Genomic DNA, 22,923 nt, shown 5'->3' with positions numbered 1-22,923 from the left:
CACAGATTTCTTCCAGGATGTCTTAGAATTCTGTTTTATCTTCTTGGTTTGCTTCTTCGGTGGGTGCATAGCAATTGACTATCGAGATGTGGGCTTGTTTATTTTCTTATGTAAGATATCCTTTCAATAACTGCTTTGAATTGTATCAGTTTTTCCCTCATTTTTTTGTTCACCATAAATGCCGTACCATTCGTTCCCTGTTTGTTTTCTCCCGAATAATACATGCTAAAGTTTTTCTTCTCAATTTTTCCTTCTTTCTTCCATCGTATTTCCTGTACGGCTAGGATTTCTAGTTGGTATTTTTTCATTTCAAGAGCTATTTCTTGCATCTTACCTGCTGCCAGCATGGTTCTAATATTCCAAGAGCCCATTCTAATGGGTTTTGTTCTTTTCTTCTTATTGAGATTCTTTCTTTATTTTGTGTGCGTTATTTTGTTTTCGTTAACCGTTTGCATTTCCGAGTCTTTTTTTACCATGTCAATATCATATTTCAGCCGCTGTTCTTCGTTTATTAGTTTTTTGAATTTTCTATCAGCTGTTCTCTCTCTTCGTCCCATATCTAGATTTTGCCATTCACTATTAATTTCTTGTAGCCGATTTTCGTTTGCTTACCTTTGCTTCTTTCGTCCTTTGCTATTTTAGTTATTTCCTTTTGTATTTCTTTTTCTTTCGATGCCCAATCGTTGTTTATATAGATACAATCTTTATGCTGTTTTAGTTTACGTTTCTTGTTTAGGATTTCCATTTTATCCGTGAGGGCTTCTGTTTCTATTGCGCATACTGTTTCTCCTATTTTTTTTCACTTCTTAGTTTTATTTGTATTTGCAACTCTTGGGCTCTGAAATTTTCCTTTTCTTCTTTTAATTTCTTATAATCATTTGTTTTTACTTTCAACCCAGTTACGATCAAGCTTTTCTTTTTGCTAAATTTCTTCAGTTACTCCATTCATTCATGTAGCTGTTTTACTTCTTTTTTTAGTTTTTGTTTCTCTGCTTTTACACCCATTAACTCTTTATTGGTTTGTTGTTATTCTTTCCTTATTGGTTTTATTTCCTGAAGCATTTCATCGTTTTTATTCATTAGCTCTTTCATTATTGTAATCATAACATTTTCCATGTCTTCCTTGTTTTCGTTGCCTGCTTTGCTTGGTGACCGTTTTTTAATTTTACTTCTATTAAAACAATCATCCAAGTTTTCTCTTTTGCGTTTCGTTTCATCATCGGTTTCACTTCCTGTGACATTTTTTCCATTTTCTAGGAGTGCAGCGCTAAATACCTGGAATACCGATATTAGATTATCAACAATACTTAAAAAATGAAGGTTACCAATTCACCGGTAGTTAATGCGTTATTTAAAAATTACCTGCGCACCAGAGTTGCCAGTTGGTCTGTAATTAGGATGGGGATTACAATAGATACGAATTCACCGGGACCCGGAAATATGCACACCCTGATATTCTAGTTACGTAAGCTCGTCCGATTGGCGCATGACGTTAACAACAGAGTAAAGCATAGTCCCGTCTATGCGTTCGTAATACGAACGCGAATGAAATTTGAGAATAGTACAAATGAATGAATTATGACTAAAAGAAACTAAGTGATTTTTATAGTTTAGAGGAAAATTATTAAACTATTTACTTTTATTTAAATTGATTTTCAGTTATTTGCAAAGTTCCCAGTTTCTTGATTATATTGGTATCCGGAAAATAAAAATATTCATATAATCGATATCTACTAAAATTATTATATTTCGTTAGTTGGCAAAAATTGATTAGTGGCCTACACATTAGTAAATATAATTTTTACCAAGGGGAAGAAAAGCCCCAAAATAAAACCATAAATTTAATGGATTGATAAAAAAACAAAATTTTTTATTTTTTAAATAATGTATTTCATCAGATTTAAGTAAGAGGCTTGGAAAAGACAAAAATAAGTTTTTACAGTTTTCATGCCATGCACTTTATTTAAATTTTGTGCATGTGAAATAGACGTACATACAGCAACTATGTAGCACTTTTCATAATTTTTCTTTTACGCAATGTCAGGTTGTTAAGAGACTTGTTTAATTCTTTAATTCGGAAGTACATCCGAGACCTAAAAAATAACTTGTTCGCTTTGTTAGAACAGTCTACAGTTACACTTTTGGACATAAGGTTTTCTAAATAATTTTTAGTTACCAAAATGGAATCACCATTCATGTGGAAGGAAAAATTGTCTCCAGTTACTTAATATATGACAAGAGAGTGTCTGATGGTTTACATAAACCACACTCACGCAAATGATCAACCCACGTGTACGTTGAAACATCTTCGGATTGAATACTGGAGTCCTTCAATTTATGGCAGATATAACCAGCCAAATTCTCCAAACCATCATACTCGAGGTCACTAATGTTTTTTCATTCTAACTCTCATTGAAAACTTGAAAATCCACAACTGTTTCGTTGTTAGAATCCAGCCTTTGGATCAATTGTCCAGAAATTGGTAAATCTGAGATGTCGTCTGTTTAAACGTTCGAAAATTCGTTCCGTTGTCTCTCCTACCCGTATATAACTTTTATAAAATAAAATAAAGCTTTTTGTTAACACTTTAAAAAATTTTTAATGGGTTTTCCCCGAAAAGAGCTTCATTTTTTGGTACTATGTACCACGTTAAAATATTTGATTTGGAATTTGAAGGATAAGATCGTCTTTTTTATGAGCTACAAATTTACTTTTACTGGTTCTATAGACTAAGAATATACCATTTTTTCGTTTTTTTTTATATGCTACATTTTTTCCAAGAATATTTTTTCGATATAATACTTACTTTTTGAGTATTTGCGAAAAACCGCCGAAAAACGTGTTTTTTTTTTGTTGAAAAGTAAATATTTTTAGTCGCAAGTGACTCTAGTACCTACTACCAAATTAACCTAGTACCTAAGTTAAAAAAACTCTATAGAACAAAAGTTGCTTAAACTTGGTCAGATCTGTTTCCGGACTTATTTTAAACGTATATTTTTTCACCCTCCAAGTAAAAGCAATCAACGGCACAAATTCAACTTTGAAGTGGGTATGGGTAGAATCTAAATCCAAATTTTCATGCAATTAGGAGGTGACCCTGAAAATTATGTGTGTTTATTTTTATCTTTTAAATCATTTTACTTAAAATCATTTTTTAACTATCAAATAATAATTACATATTGAGTTATTTTATTTGTTAAACTTTAATAATATTTATAAAAAATTTTACTTTCTTGTAATGTATTTTTAAAACAAGCAATCATTTAAATAATTGTTTTGTAACAATTTGTATTATTTAAGAATATAATAATTACATTTTGGTTTCGTAGTAAGTGTTTTTTAAGAATATTAATGTATAGTTTTAAAATATTGTATTGCAAATAATTATCATTATTAAATGGTTATTATTTGTCAAGTATTCTTTTTCTTTTTTCACACCCTTATGTATGTAATAAAACTAAGGAACTTTCTGAAAGGTCAATCGTAGACTTTAAAGACACAAAAGAAGAGATACTTAAAAGTTACGCCCATTATATATCTTTATATCGTGGGAAATATACCTACAATACAACACGAGCTCCAACCGCTCGACTAATACTCTTTAGAGCTGGCATCAGTGTGTGATCTCGCGTTGAACGGTAAATATCTAAAATTTCGTATATAAGTCCTCCCCTTTACTTTTCAGCGACGGATCTCGTTTCGCTGTAAATTTATCAGAAAAATTTAAGTACAAAAATCTTTTCCCCTCTAAGTGTGCCATGATTAATATGTTAATTATAAAGATACTTATGAACAATATACTCCAATAATTAATTTCCTATTGGTGGATCTCGGGTTGTCCTCGATTTAGTCGGATCTCGCCTTGATATGAAGACGTATATATATATATATATATATATATATATATATATATATATATATATATATATATATATATATATATATATATATATATATATATATATATATATATATATATATATATATAAATTAAGGATCACTCGAAGAGTGGAGGGTTTTTCGGTCAATAGGTGGAGAAATAAGACAAAGAAGGTGGCTACTTCATCTATTTATTCGAAGACGTTTCGCTCTCTGATCAAAGAGCATCATCAGTTCATCTAAAAAGAACAATATGAAAAAAACCAAACATCCATAGAGAAGTTAATATAACAGTGTTACCTCAAAAAGACATGTAGCAGTCAAAGGTATAAAAAGTAACAAAAGCTTGAAACAATGAACCATTGAATCGTTAGGTGTAGAAACAATCAATAATACTAAGTACAGTTTACAATTTAACAAAGACTTAGAACAGCAAAAGAAGTATGTGGTTATCATACATGTATAAAAAAAATTTTATGTAAAAAACTTGAAGTTTTTTACATAAAATTTTTTTTTATACATGTATGATAACCACATACTTCTTTTGCTGTTCTAAGTCTTTGTTAAATTGTAAACTGTACTTAGTATTATTGATTGTTTCTACACCTAACGATTCAATGGTTCATTGTTTCAAGCTTTTGTTACTTTTTATACCTTTGACTGCTACATGTCTTTTTGAGGTAACACTGTTATATTAACTTCTCTATGGATGTTTGGTTTTTTTCATATTGTTCTTTTTAGATGAACTGATGATGCTCTTTGATCAGAGAGCGAAACGTCTTCGAATAAATAGATGAAGTAGCCACCTTCTTTGTCTTATTTCTCCACCTATTGACCGAAAAACCCTCCACTCTTCGAGTGATCCTTAATTTATATTGGATTAACGGTCGTACTCCTTTTCTCGATATATATATATATATATATATATATATATATATATATATATATATATACATCCCACTATCAATCAGACTTCCGTACAAAAAACGAGAGTTGGACGTCCGAGTCTTTGTATATTAAAATTATATTTCACTTTTATATCAAAATGACGACCGTTTATTCTACTAACAATAGTACGTCCCGTTGATATACATTTAGTTTAGTTTTACGATTATCGGAAGTCCTCAGTGAATATTTATTTACATTCTCAGACTAATCTGAACTCCGACAGTGTTGTCAAGTGTTGTATTACGATCTGAAAGTATTTATCTCCAGTTTAATTTGTTTTTGAGATGTTAAACATAAAGTTAAAAATTTTAAAATAATTACTGATTGGTTGATTCAGATCTTTGTAAAGTCTAAAAAAGTATTTATACAGACATCTAACTTTAAAAGGGTTACTTTTTATCCACAATAAGTTTTTATAATTCATAATTAACTGTTAGTTGATCATATTTCAATACCGTTAAATATAAAAACTTTTTTATTACTAATTATTGAGTCTTGGTAATCCGATAGCTATGGAACCGAAGAATATCGGATTACCGGAAGTGTCTGGAATACCGAAACGAATTCTTAGCATTGTTTTGCTAGCAGTAGGCTACAAGACATTAATCTATCTACCTACCTACAGTGTTATAATATGAAAAATCTGTTTAGGTTAATGTGGAAATGAAACGTGCATTTTTGTTAACAAAATTAAACAAAAATATACTTAATACATTTCTATATGTTACGCTTTTGCTTTTATGCGTAAACAATCTGTAATTGCTTGTTCTTGGATCTACGTGAGTGTCGGACTACTGAGCATGTCGGGTCATAAAACGTCGGACTATAGAGAGTTAACTAGTTTGCTGTATAAGATATGAAAAATTTCGTTACCTATAACCTTAATAAATTTTAAAATAATTTTTTTGTTGTTTACAAAAAGTGGAAGACATAAGCACTGATGTCAGAAGAAGAAAATACAACTGTAGATTATGGAAAAAAATTATTTAGTGATATTAAGAAATTCTAGGTACCTACTAAACTAAACGATAAAGAACAAAACAAAAGCATAAAAAAATGGAAACCTCTTAAAAATGAAATAGTGACAAAGGTAGAGGAAAGTTTTGGTAAAATGAAGGTGGGAAATAATACCTAAAGAACAAACAGACAAATGAAAAAATCGCTAAAATCCTGGATACTATAATTTAAAAAAAAAAGTGAAAAGAACTTAAAATGGTAATAAAAAACATAACAAAAATCATGGGAGGTTTTTAGACTGAAAATGTAGATAAAAATACAACAAAAAGGAAATATCCGATGATAAACGTAAAAGAAAAAATTGGAAAAATAATATGAGAAAAATAAAAAATAATAGAACGATGGAAAAAGTATTTCGACGAGCTAACATACACAGAGAGGGAAATACAAAATAAGAAAAAATTATGGCACTCACAAAAGAAGATGAAACAGACGACTCAGTAAAATTAGGCGAATCATCAGGTAAGGATAACGTCACTCCTGATATGATAAAATACAAAGGAAGAAAAGGAAATTTAGAAAATTTAGAATAGCTATATTAATCAATGAGATAAAGAAAAAGGCAAAAATACCATTAGACAAGAAACAGCCATAATACTACCAATATTCTACTATTACCTTGTTACATGTTCTAGCTCTAAGGAGGTAACGTAATGTGGATTCAAATAGAATCAAAGCACAGAAGACCTCCTATTCTCAATCAAAGAAGCGACTGATAAACTAATTATCAAGAATAAATACATATATGTTTCGTAGATCTGGAGAATGCATTTGACAAAATACGAAGAGAAGACAAATGAAAAGTGCTGCCGGAAAGAGGAGTGGACAAAAATACAGTAAAAGTATTAAAGTATATACAGGGTGTTTCATTAAGAATTGTCCATATAATAACTGGAGAAACCTTAGCACAAAATACGAAGATTTAACATAAAGCATTTAAATAAAATATTACTCTTTACCGAGATAGAGAGTGTTTTATTACAATTATTCTAAAATGATTTTAGCCCATTGTTAAAGCACCTTTTAATATTTTTTGTTTAAACTTGACACACAGTTTACACATGTTAGGATACTTTAACTAGTCTTAAAAGGTAGTTTCCGCTGTTACCAGAGGCGTCCTGTAGGGACATATACTTAATTTTTGCCCTTTTTCCCTCCTCGCAATCTACGCCACTGTCTTAGTAATTAATTCAGCATGTTTTTTGATTTCTTGTGACTTTTACATAAATATTATCCTTTTGTCTCATTGCGATAAAGTAAGTAGTTTTAAAATTATATGAATTTTTGCATTTAAAGTAATGGATTCCATAAGACTATGTACTTATTTTAATCTACATTCAACAATATTGTGTTGAAAATACATAATCTTATTAAATCCATTACATTAAAACGCAAATAACTTGAAAACTACTAGCGCATTAACACAAAAGGATGATATTTACGTACAAAGTAACGGAGAATCAAAAAAACATGCTGAAATGGTTATTACGACAGTGCCTAAATTATAAGGGGAGAAAAGTGGCGAAAATGAAGTATATATCCCTACAGCTCGCCTCAGGTAACTGCGGAAAACTATCTTTTAACACAAGATAAAGTATCCTAAAATGTGTAAACTGTGTGTCAAGTTTGAACAAAAAATATTAAAAGATGCTTTAACAGTGGGCTAAAATAATTTTAGAACATTTGTAATAAAACACTCTGTATCTCGGTAAGGAAGAATATTTTATTTAAGTGTTTAGGGTAAAATTTTCGTATTTTGTGCTAAGGTTTTTCCAGTTACGATATGGACAATTCTTAATGAAACGCCCTGTATACAAAATACTACCACTATCGTAAAATCTAAGGAATTTATTATGTGGCAAGGAGTCAAACAGGGATGTGTATTAACCTACTATTTTGAGTAGGTAGTATTGAATGAGGAAATAAAAAAAGTGAATATCTAGATAAAAACAAACACAACTGACTAAACTAATGTTTGCAGATGACATGTCCTTTTTGGCAAACATCAAGGAATATTAAGTTTTCACTCTAAAGGCATATAACATATCCCACCAGAATGAAAACAATGGGAACCTTCTCTGGTTACACCTCCGAGGCTTCTACAATTTGCAAGCCATACGGATGCTGAGACTAAGGAAGATGAGGGAATTCTACAATTTACAATTCACGTCACATCTGCTCAGCGCGGTAAAGTTCCAACGAGACTGGTTCCCTTCATACTCCACACAGAGTAAATGTAAATAAAAAATGAATAACCATTTTCAATTTCGTTGCAAAACGAAAATACAGCCGAACCATATTCCAGTCCAATCAGAGAGTGCTGCAAGCACCTCTACCGGTTTCGAAACTCATTAGTCTCTCATCAGGAGGCACATATGCTGCTCTCCCTGATCCAACCAAAACAAACCCCAGCGTGCAGTTTTGGTGCAGCGTTTTGGTTGGATCAGGGAGAGCAGCATATATGCGTGCAGTCCCGAATTGCAACGAACGAAATGGCATAGATGCCCTAGCGGCAACTGCTAGCAAAATACTCTGTGTGGAGTATGAAGGGAACCAGTCTCGTTGGAACTTTACCGCGCTGAGCAGATGTGACGTGAATTGTAAATTGTAGAATTCCCTCATCTTCCTTAGTCTCAGCATCCGTATGGCTTGCAAATTGTAGAAGCCTCGGAGGTGTAACCAGAGAAGGTTCCCATTGTTTTCATTCTGGTGGGATATGTTATATGCCATTAGAATGAAAACTTAGTCTTTTGCTAGCAGTTGCCGCTAGGGCATCTATGCCATTTCGTTCGTTGCAATTCGGGACTGCACGCTGGGGTTTGTTTTGGTTGGATCAGGGAGAGCAGCATATGTGCCTCCTGATGAGAGACTAATGAGTTTCGAAACCGGTAGAGGTGCTTGCAGCACTCTCTGATTGGACTGGAATATGGTTCGGCTGTATTTTCGTTTTGCAACGAAATTGAAAATGGTTATTCATTTTTGATCAAGGAATATGAAAATTGACAGTACAAAATAAAAACTATGATAACATAGTACGAAGAAATCAAATGAAATCAGATTGAACGTGAAACAAATATCTGGCATTAATCATAGATGAAAACGTTTAATCGGATAGAGAAATAAATGAAAAAATGAGAAGGGCTGAAAACAAATGCACGTGAAAGATAAAAAAGATCAAGAGCAAGAGGGATAAACGGAATCAGAAAACAAGCTGCAACGAATGGAATGGCATGGGAGAAATTTGGAAATTTAACAAACGATAGGAAACAATGGAGACGATGAAACAGAGCTCAACTCCATCCACCGTACATCAAAGGTAGTATAAAACATAGTTTAATGTTAAGTGTAAAACGTATTTTCGACCTTGGCAACAGTACTACGCTAGCTACTTAGGTGACTGTTGGACAGTCGTTATTAATTATTTTTTAAACATTAACTTAAATATTTTTTCATTTGGTCATTTGAAAAGGTTATTAAATATTTCCATTCCACATTCAAGATAAAAACTCTCTATTTGGTGCCCTAATACATTAATAACTGTTTTGTTTTTGTATTTATATTAAATATTAAAGTTCGTAGAAGAAAAAAAAACAAACTGCAAAAATAAATTTTTATTCATAAACATATCGTGCATTAAAAACTTAATTTTTTTCTCAAGAACTTTTCTCAAGAACCGAAACATTGGAAACATTATGAGGAAACCCCAATAAAATAAATAAAAAAGGCATAAAACAATTAAATAATTATGGTGCTTTCCAACTAAATGGTTAAGTTTTTTAAAAGACAGATTTATTGTAAAATTTATTTTATTTGTACAATATTGTATTCATTTTCGCTATTAACCCTCAGTGGTTCAAGCGATTTTTTTTTCTGTAAATAACAAAAAAATACATAATGCATTGTTTTATTTAACAGCTTTTTGGGAGTAAGTGTTTTGTATAAAAACTTTAATTTTCAGCCAATCCTTATTGCTAAGTAGCTGTGGATGTTTTTCTTTTAGTTGTTCCACTTCTATCCTTTTGGGTGGTCTTTTTTTCTTAATATGACCATTAAAAAATTCAAGAACAACCTGTTTTTGTTCGTCCGTCCATTTAACCAAAACTCTTTTTTGTTTTTGTTGCTTCGATTTAGGTTCACCTTCTTTAGGTACGTCAGCAGAAACTACCATCTCCATGTCATCTTCGTGATCTTCTACATTTTCTGCTGTAAGGAGATCGTCTTCTAAATCTATCTTAATTTCATTTAAAGTTTTACCTTTGTGCTCTGCTGCTAAACCTTGCTCCATTAATAAAAGAAGTTTTGTAATCTTTGAGGTTTGATAAACGTCATCGGGTAGTCGATAAGAACCCCTATGTGTTCCGGGAGTGTGTCCCATGAAAGTTGACAACTGTTCTACATCTTGATCAGTCATAGAAAAAATTTGAGACAATGTAGCCAAATGTTTTCTTAGTCTGGTTGCCGATAGTGCATTACTATTTTTAGCTCCACACTCCCTGGCAAATTGTTTTAAAACTTTATAGCCTGCTATTGGTTCGATTGTTCCTGGATTACCAAACAGATAATTTTTAGAACTTAGGAAATTATCACGAAACTTAAGCAATGTTTCTATTTGTTCTTGCACATCACAACTGAACAGGACTGGTACACCTTTACCCCATTTTCCTCGAATTACAATTCTTTTAAATCGCTGCATTAAAATTTTCTCACAAGGTGAAACAACTAAATCAAATTCTTCATATTTATTAGTAGGCGCTTCAGCTTTTTCATATAAGTACAGTGGTAACCTTTGCAATTCTCCAGGTCTTCGTCTATTTAAAAGCAAAATTTTACAATAAACACATTTTAGGAGAGTTATATAGTGACTTTTATTTTTATTCTCTTTTAATAAATTTTCCCTTGCATTTTTTGCTTTGCGAGTTAGATATTCCTTTAACAATTTAAGGTCACTTGCCAGAGGAACTATAGTTACCTTGTTCCATTTTTTCACAGATAAATCATTACTAGCCTGATAAGATACTTCAAATTTCCAGTGAGCTTCTATAAACTGTGTAGTAGTCTTTAAATCAGCCTCGGCGTTAGCTGTCGACATATTTCCAAAATTCTGTTTCCTTTTAAGTGCATGTAATATAGCAATATCGTAGCATGGTTTTAATGAGGTGCCCATGTTTAAAGCATACGTAGGTGACTTATAATAATTGTTAAGTGGATCATATTTTGCGACTATTTTTGTTGCTGCTACTAACGTGTCAAAATATTTAGGATGTAAAGCTTCAAATAAATCATTTACATTGCTTTCCATTTTCTTCACCTCAATTAATAATTTTGCTAATTCGCGCATTTTACGTGAAGCTACATTTATAAGATGCGTTTCCCTATGTTGCTTTAAGTACCTTGATGCAAAAGCACAAATTAAAGTATCCTTTTTAGCAGCCATCGATATTTCGTCGGGTCTCATTCTTGGAAATACTTTCTGCTGAACTTCTGGATCTACCCTTAGACCCTTCAATAAAATATTTTGCCCATCAATTTTTGAATTAGCTGTTGTTGCTCCTAGACATTGTTTCCTATGTCGCCATAACATTTTTGATGAATAGAAACCCAAACAGTTGCTACACGGTACTAAAATAGTATTTGTTAAATTTGGCTTTTTAACTGGTTTTTGAATATGATTGTTATTAAGAAAATTACCACGTTTTCTTAGAGCGGTAATTAAATCTTTACGCTGCTTACAACCCGCTGGTAAAGACAAGATCTTGTGTACTTCGCTCTCGGCAGAGTGATTACGTTGAATGTGTCTAGCAAAATTTTTGACTAAACTCTCACAAAAGTAACAGAAATCTTCAGTAATTTTCTTTCCAACTGGCTCTTTCTTAAGTTCAGCCTAAAATAAAAAAAGTTACTCTAAAGCTGATAATAAATGCACTAGAAATTTACCTTTGAATTTTCTCCATAATTATCATAAGGTAAATTTTCTATATTATTAATGACATCAGAAGTTATGCCCAAACTATTTTGATTGTCATGAGATTCAGTAGAGTTATTAGAAGACCCATTTGATTCGCAATCTGAATCTTCGCTGCTTGGTGAAAAGTTGGGATCGTTAATAGAATCGTCAACAGGAGAATTTTCTGCTTCACTTTCAAATCGGCATACATCCTAGGAAGAAAAAACTAGGTGAGAAAAAAAAATAGGCTGATAACGAATGTACGTGATAAAGATATTTTTTACTTAATAAATTAAATGGATACAATAAAAAAAGAGTTCTCAATGAGACATAAGAAATATAAATTGATATACTCGTTTTTGATAAAGAAGATTTTACAATGAGTTTTAAGATAAATTCACAAAAAAGCTATTAAACATTTTTACGTATACTAAAGGGGCTTCAAAGGTATAGTGATATGCATTACAATGTGTTGCTTCCAGATAACACCTCTAGCATCTCCTACTCAATTCCTATCATCACCTTAAAGAAGTGTAGCCTACCACACGAGTGAACCTGAGCAACCCTGCCGCAAATTGGAAAGTAAAGAAAAAGGAAATAACCAACCCCCAGTGGAAAGTAAGGTCATGGCCGACGAGAAAGGGAGAAATAGTCTTGCTCCCAGTTTCGATTTTATTACAAAATCATCATCAGTGTTTTATTAGACAGGTTGAATGCCAGCTGAGCCACCAAAGAAATGCTAGGGTGAAAACCCTTTAAATGTATTGTATGTAGTTACATTAAAAGTGCATACTTGTTTAAAACTCCATAGGATGGATATAAATAAAAAAGAATAATGGGCATTTATATCCATCCTATGGAGTTTTAAACAAGTATGCACCTTTAATGCAACTATATAATGTTTAAAGTGTTTTCACCCTAGTATTTCTTTGGTGGCTCAGCTGGCATTCAAATTGTCAAATAAAATACTGATGATGATTTTGTAATAAAATCGAAAACGTTCTGTGATGTAGCCTTAAAGAGATTTTAATAAAATTGTATACCTTTTACAAATGATTTTTTTTCAATAAAAATTTTGTGATTGATGGTATACAGCCAATTACGGGAAAATTTTCTCTTCCTTGTGGATTAAAAAAAAACAATTATATGGCTGAGAAAAACTACTGAAAAAATTACTAGATAGACAATATTGAGCTTGACCTAACCAAATCAGCTGTTACAAATTTCTTAAATAAAGTAGGTAGCAATATAATATATTATACGTATGGGTTTAGGTATGGGTACATTATAATATTATTAGAACGGTATGAGTATGAAATCCAATATTCTAAACAGCTGAGATAATAAAATCTTTCAAATAAGTTAGATACCGCGCATGCAGCACGTTTTTTTCAAGAAAGAATTTGTCATATTAGCAAAACCAAGGATGGTTAAAAATATACTCAGACAATATTGACCTTGTGTGAAATAAAGAATACCTATAATGCCTATAAAAGAAGCTCACAAAATGCAATAATTAATAAAATACTTGAAAGTTAATTTATAGAAGTATACACTTCGTATTTCGTATACCATACCCAGAAAAGAAGAAGACATTCTCCTTTATATAAACCATCGGTTCTCAACCTGTGGTATGTACCACTGTATTATTTACGGTGGTACACGAAATAAAAAAAACTTAAAATAGTAGTGCTTAGCAAGTCTTGATAACACAATCTAAAAATACAGGTGGTCCCAAAAAAACTAAAAAGAATTATAAGTGGTACATGACTCAAAAAGGTTGAGAACCGCTGATATAAACAATTCTAAATATTATTGAAGCAATATTATCGATGAATAAATGGTAAAAAACGGTAGCGCTCACACGACTCAATAATATTGATCAATTGTTTTTTATATACAGTAATCCCTCGTTATCCACGGACTCATCAACCGCGGTTTCACTTATCCGCGGCTGCGATATCTGTTGAATCTTTAATGAGAATATTTTATTATTTTTATATATTTTTTAAATTTGACCAGTCGCGTTAAATTACTCAAGATATGCTACTGGCGCTTGTTCTTAGTAGTAAGACTACGGCAATTAGTTTATAGTTCGGAAGGTTTAAAATACCGGCGAATGTAGACGCTGATCTTAGCGTCTTTATTTTTGTTTATATGATAATACCTACTATTTCACAGATATGCAATTTCATCATATTTCTTTCTATGTACTAACATACGTATCCAAATTGGGATTATGTCATATTCTTCTTTGGATCGTGGATCCCTCGCCAACCACGGTTTCACCAACCGCACCTTTCTCTTCGGAACGTAACCCCCGCGGTTGAAGAGGGATTACTGTAAACAACATTCTTGCACGTGAAGACGACGCAGCACTATTTCGTATAAATAAAAGCTTCCCTCACACGATCAATAATGATGTATATGCTTCCCTCAATATGTATATTGATGGAACTTCAATAAAAATCAAACCGATTTGATTTTTTTCAATAGGTATTTATGACCTACGATTGCCATGAATATTATTGTTTCAATATGCTCTTTACACGTTCAATATATTGATGAATATCAATATTGCTTCAATAATATTTACCGTGTAAAGGTCGCCTAAGAACAAATTTGAACAGAAAGAAACTATTATACGTGCGTACCTATAACAGGAGATAAGGCACTCTAATATTATCAACTAAAATGTAGATTCCATAGAAAACACTGACACAAAGCAGTAGAATAATTCATATACACATATAGACATGGATCCCGCGTACCAAAAAAAGTTGATTAAGTAATAGCAAGCTGTAAATTTGTTAATAGCTCAACGGAGTCTAGTCGGACAAACTTTGATGTATGGGAACACTGGAACAGGGAAAGTTTTAATTGTGGAACAGGTTAAAAATTTGGAACGTCAGACTACGAAAACATTCCATGTATTTTGTCGGGCAGAACTTCCAATTGATTTGTTACCATTTCATTAAACTCTCATGCAAAAATCAGACTGGTTTGTATCTGTGTATCATCACCTGGGCATTTTAATGAGTGGAACACGAAGAACATGTCAAATGACAGGAATCATGTTGGTTAGTATTAGCAGTCTGATTTTTGCATGAGAGTTTAATGAAGGGGTAACAAATCAATTGGATGTTCTGTCCGACAAAATACATGGGACGTTTTCGTAATCTGACGTTCCAAATTTTAAACTGTTCCACAATTAAAAGTTCCCCTGTTCCAGTGTTCCCGTACATCAAAGTTTGTCCGACTAGATACCGTTAAGCTATTAACAAATTTTCAGCTTGCTATTAATCAACTTTTTTGGTACGCGGTATCCAAGCCTAATACCTATACTTATAACTCTATAAAGACAAATAAAATTATAAAATAAACATATTATATCGATATTTATGTCAATATAGTCGATTAATAATCCAAATAGAGCATAAAAATATTCAATATACATTTGAAGAAGACGATCTGAAAACCATTAACATAATACAATGAAGAAGTACGGCGCGAGAGAGGTCTGAATGGAGTAAAATAGTCAAACAGACCCATGACTCATCCAGAGTTATTTATAAGAAGGCAATAAGAAGAAGAACGTATACTAAATTTGTGTACAATTTAAATAAAAGAAAATCAATTTTAAATTCTATGTTTACTATGGAGCTACAGTAAATTATGAAATAAAAAAATAACGTGTGAATACAAGATTTTTTATTTCACAAATTGCGTGTATAAAGCTATCTATTTTACGCTGTCATAATCAATTTTATCACGATTACTTCAATTTACTTTAATTTTAAATAAATTATAAAAACCTACTTTTCTATCTAGTTCTACTTGTTCCATATTGGAATCCCCAGACGAAGTTAAGCGACGAGCTTGTAAACTATCTTCCGTTTCTCTTACTGGTGAATTTTTTCCTCCGCCTTCCAAAACATCTTTTATAGGAGATAGTGATTTGTTACAGAACCAGTTACTTTTTTTTCTGTTTCTGCCATTGGTTGTTGTACAACGGTACTGTAAATATTTATTTTATTAGAACTTACAAAACATCTGAAATATTACAACTTACATAGTCAGCTGGAAATAACCTTCCGCTCATATTGTAACTCAATAACTGAACTAAATATTATACCTAACAGCATATTTCCAATAAACCAGTAACTTACCTTGTTGCCCTTTTTTTGGACGGCCGGTTGTCGATGAAATGGAGAGAAGTATATTATGTTAACATAATAACATGTATATTTTAAAATGATAGTGGCGCACTCAAAAGATATTTTATGGAACTAGCGGTATACGTATAATACTATGAAACTTTCATTTTGACATCAATATCAGAGCCACCTAAAATTTATTTAACATGTTGGTGTATGTCAGGAAAGTCGAATTTACTATGGATTACAATCGGACGTCCGTATACGGACGTTCGATTGTTTCTGGACGTCGAGTTGTCGGTATAATGGTAATGTATGGACTTCCAATTGTTAGACAGATGTATATATATATATATATATATATATATATATATATATATATATATATATATATATATATATATGTCTTCATATCAAGGCGAGATCCGTTTGTATCATAAGCTATACAAGATGAGATCCGTTTTGCAAGGCGAGATCCGATTTTGGATCTCACCTTGTATTCACGTGTATATAGTGACATCTCGATGTAACAATGGTTAGGGTACAAGGAAATCGATTTTTGTCTGGACCTCATTTTGCACCCCTTTTGGTGAATTTTATATTGCAGTGGTTCCACTAAATCCGCTGTAGAGGGCAGCGCGCGCGATCCGTTGTGTATATGGTAAATATATATTTTGCAGACAACCCGAGATCCGGTAAATTTGGAAACATCGCAAATGAATTTCACGGTCAGCTCTCTCACTCGGCTTATGTCTAGCTTGAATAAGAATGTTTACATTATTTAAGGGCTCTGTCCAGAAAGGCGATTGTCAAATATCTCGAGAACTAGACGGCATATCGAAAAAACTTTGGAATGCTTTTTGAATGGTTTTTCAAAATCTATATACTTATGTAATAGCAGGGTTCTTATTCTGCCTGCGAAAGCGGTGGGTGTAGCAACTTTGAATTTTCAACTGAAACACTTTATTTTTAATTAAATAGTTGAAATTTAGAATTAAAAATACACAAATTTTGTTTGAATCGATAATAGCTTCTTTAATCCAGTCGGAAGAGCTTCAAAATCGTCCTTTTGATGACATTTTTAGGGTTTAGGGGTACCTCAGGTAGTTAGCTTAAAACGTAAGAAATAAATTTGAATAGTTAATGTTTATTGATAAACAAACCTCCAATTCTATTTTACTTCAACTCATTTTAAGGCTATTTCAATAAACTAATCGGTTCTTTTTTCAGTTTTTTGGTAAAACATTGTAACTTATAGACGAAAATTCTTAAAATCGGCTATTTTTCATTTAAATTGTCAAAAAATAATTAAATTGAGAAAAAATTGGTCAGATTTACATAAATTTTGTTATTCCGTCCATATAGAAACTAAAACAATTGTTACGTAGTTACACTGAGTGTCATAAAAACCGTGTATTTTTACTCATTTCTTTGAGCTATTTCACGTAATATCGAGATATAAGTTGTATTTTTTACATAAGTTATATTAACGTTAAACTGACTTAATTTATAGTTTTATAAGCAACAATTAAGTATAGCGAAATTTATAAAACCTTGATTAAATTGTTTTACATGCTCTATAATGCGGTTATCTTAAATTTTGTTTTGAATATTTTTCTTCTTACTGGTAGACAAAAAATGGCAAAATGTGCATTTTTGACATCAAATTGTTGATAACCAACATAGTTACTACTCAAAATATTAAAAAAACTAACCGTCGGTATAACAGGTTGCCTGGAAACCAGATGCAGAACAGTATCATAAATGTTTTAGACTTTTTAGCACTTTCTTTAAGTAAAATTTAAAATCATTTACCACCCATGTACACTCATTACGGAATCTGTTACAAGAATTTCAGCGATTTCAGCCATTTTTTCAAAATTTATTTGGATTTTCTCTAGTAATCCTTCCAAAAGACAATACATAAATGGTGAATACCTTTTACACCAACTTCAAGGAGGGTAATTTATACAGGTACATACCTGGAATTATTATATGGACCGTTCACTCTTGTTAGAGTATAGTTCGCTCAAATATGAGCTCTTTTAATCCATTTCACGCGGTAAATTAGTCCGCTTTTCCTTTAGGTCTTAGTTCATAGGTTGTGATGTTTTTTTGCCCTCTCTACTATCTTCTTCCACTCTCTCCGGTCCTGAATCTTTTCTCTCCAGTTTGCAATTTCCATCTTTGATATATCGTCTAGCAGTTGATCTTCCCATCTAATTTTTGGTCTTCCTCTTGGTCTATTTTTTACTGGTTTCCAGTTCATTATCTTCCTGATCAGTTCTTCTACCCCTCTTCTTTGTGTGTGCCCAAACCATCTGAGGCTTTGTGCTTTAATGAATTTTACTATATCTTCTCCTTTATTTATATTTATTCTTTCATGGTTCATCAACTTTCAATATTCCCCTGTTTCTGCCTTTACTGGGCCATGTAGCCTTATAATTTTTCTCTCAATTATTTTTAACTTTTCTTCGTCTTTTTTCGTAAGGCACATTACTTCTGCTCCATAGGCTATCACTGATCTGATTGCTGCTGTGTATATTTTTGATTTTGTTTTTTTTGCTCAGGTTTTTGTCCTTGAGTAGATGGTGATATTTCCAATATAGTCTATTACCTGCTTTAATTCTGTCGTTTATCTCTATACTCCTTCCGTTTTTGCCGTCCACCTTCACCCCCAGGTATTTGAAGCAATCTACTCTCTGGAATGTATTTTCACCTATCTTTATTTCTGCTATTCTGTTTACATTGTCTCGTGTGCTTATAAGATATTTTGTTTTATTCTGATTGATTATTAGTCCTCTCGTCTTTGCTTCTCTTACCAGGGATAAAAGTGCCTCTTCTAGTCTTTTTTTATCTCGTGCTACCAGTCCCAGTTCATCTGCATATCCTATGATCTGTGTTGAGCTTTGAATAATTGTCTTTTTCAGCCCTGTGTCCCTAATTACTCCTTCTAGAGCGATATTAAATAGTGTCGTTTGTCGTTGACAGACTGTCTCCTTGTCTTACTTTTTCTATTTGTCTGTTGTCTGTTGTCTTATTATCTTATTTTTCTTTACAAGTTCTATTTTGATGTCATTTGTATCGCCCTCATTTGTTTTAACTTTTGCTGTTGTCTTTTATTGTCATTCTAGTTAGTCTTATTAATTTTGGCGGTATCTCCATTTTTTTCATTTCTTTTAATAATTGTTGTCTGTATATGCTGTTGAAGGCCTGTTGGAAGTCGATGAATAGTATGTGTAAGTCTATGTCATGTTCATAGCTTTTTTCAATTGTTTGTGTCAGTACGTGTATTGCATCTATTGTTGATCTTCCTTTGATCTATTGTTCTAAAACCCTGTTGATATGGTCCTATAATTTTTTCTGTGTATTGATTTAGTCGGTTTCTTATAATTGTGGTCAATATCTTATACGTTGTATTTAGTAGCATAATTGGTCTGTAGTTGCAGCACTTAGTTGGATCTCCTTTCTTAAAGATTGGTGCGATGTGTCCGTTTTTCCATTCTATGGGCATGCTTTCGTCCTTCCAAATTGTAACCATTAACTTGTGCATTCACTTCGTGAGCTCCTCTCCGCCGTTGATGATCAGTTCTTTGTTGATTTCATCTGGCCCTGGCGTTTTGTTTACTTTTAGTTGTTTTAATACCTCCATGAATTCCTAATAAGTAGGTGCGACTTCCTCTTCATCTCTGTTATCTCTTATATCCACATCCTCTGAATATGCCTTATTGTCGTTTTTGTATAGGTCCGTGAAATGTTCTTCCCAATCTTTTTTGTTTATTTTTGTGACAGATTTTTTGGTACTGTGTTGTTGTTTTATCTATTCGAACAATTTCTTGTTGTCTTTATTATTCGTTTCTAATTCTTGCATTTGTTCAGAGATCCATGTGTTCTTCTTTCTTCTATAGAGTTTCAATGCTTCTTGTTTTTCTTTTCTATATTGGTCCAGTTGTTCCTGTTCGGCACTTTGTAGCCATTTGTTTCTTGCGAGGTGCTTCAGTTGACTTTTTTGGTGACATTCCTCATCAAACCATTCTTTCGATTCTTTGTTTTTTTGGAATCCTATTATTTGTTCTGCTGTCTCTATTATGCTGTTCTTTATGTTTTTCCATTCTCCTTCTATTTCTATGTGCTCGTACTGACCCAATTTCTGTTCCAGTTGTTCTGTAAATTGTTGTTTTGTTTCTTGCGTTTTCAGATTGGCTATATTCCATTTCCTTCTTTTTCCTTCCTTATGATTATTTGCTTTGATTATTTTCATCTTAAGTTTTGCTATCAACAATATGTGGTCAGTGCCTCCATTTGCCCCTCTATATGACCTTACGTCTTGTACTATTTGTGTCCACTTTTTCGAAATTAGAGTATGATTTATTTGGTTTCCATCCATTCTTCCTGGTATCATCCATGTTATTTTGTTTTCTTTTTTATGTTTATGCCCAATACTAACTATATATGTATTTGTTGCTGCTGCTAGGTTGCAGATTTCTCCTCCATTATCATTCGTAGTTTCATGAATGGTTTCTTTGCCAGCTACATTACGATTATAGTCCTCCTTTCCGATCTTTGCATTGAAATCACCCAATATTATTAATATGTCATTCCTCGGAATATTTTCACAGATTTCTTCCAGGATGTCTTAGAATTCTGTTTTATCTTCTTGGTTTGCTTCTTCTGTGGGTGCGTAGCAATTGACTATCGAGATGTGGACTTGTTTATTTTCTTATGTAAGATATCCTTTCATTAACTGCTTTGAATTGTATCAGTTTTTCCCTCATTTTTTTGTTCACCATAAATGCCGTACCATTCGTTCCCTGTTTGTTTTCTCCCGAATAATACATGCTAAAATTTTTCTTCTCAATTTTTCCTTCTTTCTTCCATCGTATTTCCTGTACGGCTAGGATATCTAGTTGGTATTTTTTCATTTCAAGAGCTATTTCTTGCATCTTACCTGCTGCCAGCATGGTTCTAATATTCCAAGAGCCCATTCTAATGGGTTTTGTTCTTTTCTTCTTATTGAGATTCTTTCTTTATTTTGTGTTCGTTATTTTGTTTTCGTTAACCGTTTGCATTTCCGAGTCTTTTTTTGCCATGTCAATATCATATTTCAGCCGCTGTTCTTCGTTTATTAGTTTTTTGAATTTTCTATCAGCTGTTCTCTCTCTTCGTCCCATATCTAGATTTTGCCATTCACTATTAATTTCTTGTAGCCGATTTTCGTTTGCTTACCTTTGCTTCTTTCGTCCTTTGCTATTTTAGTTATTTCCTTTTGTATTTCTTTTTCTTTCGATGTCCAATCGTTGTTTATATAGATACGATCTTTATGCTGTTTTAGTTTACGTTTCTTGTTTAGGATTTCCATTTTATCCGTGAGGGCTTCTGTTTCTATTGCGCATACTGTTTCTCCTATATTTTTTTTGCACTTCTTAGTTTTATTTGTATTTGCAACTCTTGGGCTCTGAAATTTTCCATTTCTTCTTTTAATTTTTTATAATCATTTGTTTCTACTTTCAACCCAGTTACGATCAAGCTTTTCTTTTTGCTAAATTTCTCCAGTTGCTCCATTCATTCATGTAGCTGTTTTACTTCTTTTTTTAGTTTTTGTTTCTCTGCTTTTACACCCATTAACTCTTTATTGGTTTGTTGTTATTCTTTCCTTATTGGTTTTATTTCCTGAAGCATTTCATCGTTTTTATTCATTAGCTCTTTCATTATTGTAATCATAACATTTTCCATGTCTTCCTTGTTTTCGTTGCCTGCTTTGCTTGGTGACCGTTTTTTAATTTTACTTCTATTAAAACAATCATCCAAGTTTTCTCTTTTGCGTTTCGTTTCATCATCGGTTCCACTTCCTGTGACATTTTTTCCATTTTCTAGGAGTGCAGCGCTAAATACCTGGAATACCGATATTAGATTATCAACAATACTTAAAAAATGAAAGTTACCAATTCACCGGTAGTTGATGCGTTATTTAAAAATTACATTCGCACCAGAGTTGCCAGTTGGTCTGTAATTCGGATGGGGATTAAAATAGATACGAATTCACCGGGACCCGGAAATATGCACACCCTGATATTCTAGTTACGTAAGCTCGTCCGATTGGCGCATGACGTTAACAACAGAGTAAAGCATAGTCCCGTCTATGCGTTCGTAATACGAACGCGAATGAAATTTGAGAATAGTACAAATGAATGAATTATGACTAAAAGAAACTAAGTGATTTTTATAGTTTAGAGGAAAATTATTAAACTATTTACTTTTATTTAAATTGATTTTCAGTTATTTGTAAAGTTCCCAGTTTCGTGATTATATTGGTATCCGGAAAATAAAAATATTCATATAATCGATATCTACTAAAATTATTATATTTCGTTAGTTGGCAAAAATTGATTAGTGGCCTACACATTAGTAAATATAATTTTTACCAAGGGGAAGAAAAGCCCCAAAATAAAACCATAAATTTAATGGATTGATAAAAAAACAAAATTTTTTATTTTTTAAATAATGTATTTCATCAGATTTAAGTAAGAGGCTTGGAAAAGACAAAAATCAGTTTTACAGTTTTCATGCCATGCACTTTATTTAAATTTTGTGCATGTGAAATAGACGTACATACAGCAACTATGTAGCACTTTTCATAATTTTTCTTTTACGCAATGTCAGGTTGTTAAGAGACTTGTTTAATTCTTTAATTCGGAAGTACATCCGAGACCTAAAAAATAACTTGTTCGCTTTGTTAGAACAGTCTACAGTTACACTTTTGGACATAAGGTTTTCTAAATAATTTTTAGTTACCAAAATGGAATCACCATTCATGTGGAAGGAAAAATTGTCTCCAGTTACTTAATACATGACAAGAGAGTGTCTGATGGTTTACATAAACCACACTCACGCAAATGATCAACCCACGTGTACGTTGAAACAACTTGGGATTGAATACTGGAGTCCTTCAATTTATGGCAGATATAACCAGCTAAATTC

The 22,923-nt window shown here is 32.2% G+C and overlaps 1 protein-coding gene across 1 annotated transcript; it reads right to left on the bottom strand.

The window, feature by feature from the left end:
• Positions 1-9,748: 9,748 nt before the first annotated feature.
• On the bottom strand, positions 9,749-15,890 carry LOC126891198 (uncharacterized). Its single transcript, XM_050660381.1, has 4 exons — positions 15,861-15,890; positions 15,608-15,805; positions 11,779-12,000; positions 9,749-11,725 (listed from the first exon to the last, which is right to left on the bottom strand). Exons 1-4 carry the CDS (start codon positions 15,888-15,890, stop codon positions 9,749-9,751), a joined length of 2,427 nt encoding a protein of 808 aa, XP_050516338.1.
• Positions 15,891-22,923: the final 7,033 nt, after the last annotated feature.

This window comes from Diabrotica virgifera, chromosome 9 (assembly GCF_917563875.1).
Source record: "Diabrotica virgifera virgifera chromosome 9, PGI_DIABVI_V3a".
In the NCBI taxonomy this organism is placed as follows: Eukaryota; Metazoa; Arthropoda; class Insecta; order Coleoptera; family Chrysomelidae; genus Diabrotica; species Diabrotica virgifera.
This window is presented reverse-complemented; position numbering and strand designations above follow the sequence as displayed.